Genomic DNA, 4,002 nt, shown 5'->3' on the forward strand with positions numbered 1-4,002 from the left:
GGCGTGGATCACGTCGTTCTGGTCAGGAAGGCAGGTCCACTGGTGCAGGTACTGCCTGTAGTCAATGTCACTGACCAGGGTCTGGCACTCCTTGGCTGCCTGCACCGACAGGGCATCCACAGGGATGTGGATCTGGGTCTTGGAATCGTTGTAGGCCTTCTTGTAGAGGCGGTCGTTCTGCAGGGCCATGGCGCGCGCGGCCTGCGCCAGCCTGGGGTCCTCCTTGGCACTGGGGCACCCGATGTAGTGGCCTTTCTCCTTCTCGTGGGTTTCTTTGTACTTGTACTGGAAATGAAGAGAGAACAGAAGGTGTGTTCCTCACCTGGACACAGGCACCAGGCTCAGGCTGCCAGCCTGAGCTCCACTCAGTTCTGCTGAGACACAAGCACCACACGAAGAGAAGGCTGTACCTCACTGGCAATGTCTCTGGAGGCCTTGGCTTGTTTGATGGGAATGGCATCAGCTCTTAGGTCGTAGCTTTTCGCCTTGACCTCATCCCAGGCTTTCTGATAATGTTTCTGTAAAGAAAATTAATCACCTTTCTTAAACATAGTGAAATGCCTTCTCTAAAAACCTGCTTGCTGGGAATGACCAGCTTGGGAGCCCTGTGTGCTTCCTGTAACTGGCAGAGTGACAATAATGATCCTGGCAAGTGTCTCAACAGAAAACTCATGACTTAAAGTAGGTGCAAGATTAAAACTCAAAGAGGCAGCAGAAATATTGCTGAAGACAGACCACTATGTCTGCAGACTCCAACTGGACTCCATGGAATGTATTTGGCAGGGAGCAGAAGTTGTGTGGAATTGCATACTGAGCTTGGGAGTTTGTTCATGAACACACAACCTGTTGATAGGCTGAGAGGTGATAAAAAGCCTCTGGATGTAATGTCCTGTTTACAAGCACATTAGAAAGTGAGTTTGTGCACCACCATTTACAGCAAAAACTGGAAGAACAATTGCCAGCCTTCACTTTCTAACACTTCACAAATATTCCATGTTATTCTCTTACATTGCTGATGTTGAGAGCATTGACTTTGGACTGCAGCATGACAGGAGTGTCTGAAGGGAGGGAAATCTGGGTCTTGTCTTTATCCCAGGCCTCACGATACAGACGCTGAGGAGAAAGGAAGAACAATGGCAATTCAGTATGGTGAGGAAAAAAAACACCAAGAGGAATTCTTCAGTAATTCCAACTTGCAAAACTTCCCAACTCATCATTCCCACCGTAGAAATTCTACTCCCCACCAGAAAGAAATGAAATGTCATCCTACAAGTGGAAGGGGAGCTTACATCACTGAGCTGCATGGCGTTGGTCTTGGCCAGGACAACGTCTGGGGAGTCGGTGATGCTGGTGAACTTCAGCTGCTCCGGCCGCGTGCGGTACAGGCGCTCGTTGAGGAGCTCCTGGGCCTTCTTGGCTTTGACCACATCCACAGACCCTTCTGTCAGCCAGCCAATGCCTCGCAGCCATTCCAGGTCGGACTTGTACACGTTCTACAAACAAACCAAGGGTTACTGGCATTGCAGAGGTAACTCTTAGCCCAGAGAGCTGGTGCACTCTCAGTTCCTGGAGAAGTTCAAGACCAGTCTGGATGTGGCTCTGAATAACCAAGACTACTGGAAGGTGTCCCGTGCCCATGGCAGGGGATTGGAATAAGATGGTCTTTCCCAACCCAAACCATTTTGGGATTCTGTAGCTCTAAGTTCAAGAAGGTTTTTTATAAGCCTTTCCCCAACTTATACTCTTTACACAGCAAGCAGCCAGTGATGCTCTGTTGTATCAGGTCCTTTCTAGAAACAGCATCCCCGATTTGCAAAGAAACAATACTTTTAAGACCCTGCATTCAAAGCAGGGGCATAATCTGCAAGTAGTTGAAAGCAAACATTCTAGAGCAGAGGAAGAAAACATGGCTTCCTTATGAACTGCCCCAAATATTTCCGGCACACAGGCTGAAACCCTTTGGAAAGGATAAAATAAACATACCAGAACCAACTGCAGGCCCATGAACATGCATTTGAAAGCATATTTGCCAGTCACTAACAAACAGAGCCTCACACAGCTGCCCTAAAGCTTTCCTACAGTGATTGTCACTCACATCGCTCTGGAGGTCGTAGGCCTGCCGGGCGTGGATCACGTCGTTCTGGTCAGGAAGGCAGGTCCACTGGTGCAGGTACTGCCTGTAGTCAATGTCACTGACCAGGGTCTGGCACTCCTTGGCTGCCTGCACTGACAGGGCATCCACAGGGATGTGGATCTGGGTCTTGGAATCGTTGTAAGCCTTCTTGTAGAGGCGGTCGTTCTGCAGGGCCATGGCGCGCGCGGCCTGCGCCAGCCTGGGGTCCTCCTTGGCACTGGGGCACCCGATGTAGTGGCCTTTCTCCTTCTCGTGGGTTTCTTTGTACTTGTACTGGAAATACAAAAAGAAGTGAATCTGGGATGAAGGTCCCATCATCTCCTATTGCTATTGATCATAAAAATACATATTCTTGTTTTTAAAGGAAATGAAAATAAATGTAAGGGAATAACATACGTCACTCGCAATATCTCTTGATGCTTTTGCAGTTTTGATTGGAATTGCATCAGCTCTCATGTCATAACCCTTCTTTTTGGCCTCTTCCCAGGCTTGTACATAAAGTTTCTACACAAGAGAAGACAGAAAATGGCTTATCAATATTCTGAAAGTTGGGATTCCTGCATTTTATAATTGTCTCTCAAATTTTTCATGAATGCGTGCTTCAGAACATCTTTATGACTAAAGAAATGCTGACTTAACTCTGAATTTCCACTAGTTCAGTAAATGTTTAAATCTCCTTACATTGCTAACATTGGCTGCGTTGGCCTTTGCTAGCAGAATGTCTGGTGTGTCAGGCATGACATGGATGGACTTCTTGTCTGCATCCCAGGCTTCCGTGTACAAGCGCTGCAAGACAGGAAAACAGCCCTTTACAAACAGTTCTTTATGAAATTATTTTACAATTACAATTTTTTTTACAAACTGCTAGGGATAGTTCTAGTAAGCTCTAATACCCTGACACAGCAAAGTTTCTCTCTGAACAGCTCAAGAAGGAAAACTTTGTCCCTCTTCATCATTTCTCAGGTTAAGCTGGTGCAGCAACTGATAGATTTGGATTGTGGAGAAACAGCCATAGGAGGAAAAGTGTATTAATTATTCTGTATAATTGTTTGATTATGCTTGCTATAAAGCAGGAGGTACTTAGTGATTTTCACCCTCCAGATCTGAGATATGTTGCACAAGTTTCACGTCCAGAGAACTTCAGGTATTTCCTCATCACTTGTTCATCATGCAGTATTACTCTTGGAAAAATCTTTGATTTAAGGGACTTTTGTCTGTAGATTTTTGCCAACTGCTCACTTCAGACTGAGCCCTGTGAGAACAGCTTTCCTGTACAACGGCTGAATTTGGACATCAACTTTCTCTTAAATCCACAATTTTTTGGGTTTACTTTGTACTTTGGATTTTTCACCTCATGAACAAGTTCTATTAACTGGCAGTACCACCCTCACCTTGTTCATGATCTCAGCATTTTGCTTGGCTAAGACCATGGCCAAGGAATCGGTCACACTGGTAAATTTGATTTTGTCTGCAGGCTGCCGATACTTCCTGTCACTGAGGATTTCTCCAGCTTTCTTGGCTTTCTCGACTTCCAAGGAACCAATAGGAACCCATCCAATGCCTCTCAGCCATTCCAGGTCAGATTTGTAAACAGCCTGAAAAAATTTGAAAGTTTGTTATACATGGGCAAGTGTGATCAAAGAATTAATATAAACAAGCACATAATTTATGAAGAACTGAGTATGTTTCTGAGGATATGGTTCTGAAACCACTTGTTTTTTAAGATAAAGTAAAATAATTATTAAAAAGAAAAAATAAAAGAGGTATCAAAGCACAATGATAGTCTCAGAGTAACACACAAATTATACCTTAAGTTAAGGACTAAAAAAATAGGATTAAATACATATTTGATGAAAGAATTGAAGGAA

At 44.7% G+C, this 4,002-nt stretch overlaps 1 protein-coding gene across 1 annotated transcript; it reads right to left on the bottom strand.

Annotated features, from left to right (window-relative positions):
* Window positions 1–3: 3 nt before the first annotated feature.
* Window positions 4–3,729, bottom strand: LOC121352038 (nebulin-like; the record flags this gene model as incomplete). Its single annotated transcript, XM_041464594.1, has 8 exons — window positions 4–285; window positions 411–518; window positions 1,009–1,113; window positions 1,290–1,493; window positions 2,096–2,407; window positions 2,531–2,638; window positions 2,816–2,920; window positions 3,526–3,729. Coding segments are annotated over 8 exons (1,428 nt in total), but the record flags the coding sequence as incomplete, so codon positions are not given.
* Window positions 3,730–4,002: the final 273 nt, after the last annotated feature.

Source organism: Pyrgilauda ruficollis, unplaced genomic scaffold (assembly GCF_017590135.1).
Source record: "Pyrgilauda ruficollis isolate IOZ18807 unplaced genomic scaffold, ASM1759013v1 scaffold1807, whole genome shotgun sequence".
NCBI lineage: Eukaryota > Metazoa > Chordata > Aves > Passeriformes > Passeridae > Pyrgilauda > Pyrgilauda ruficollis.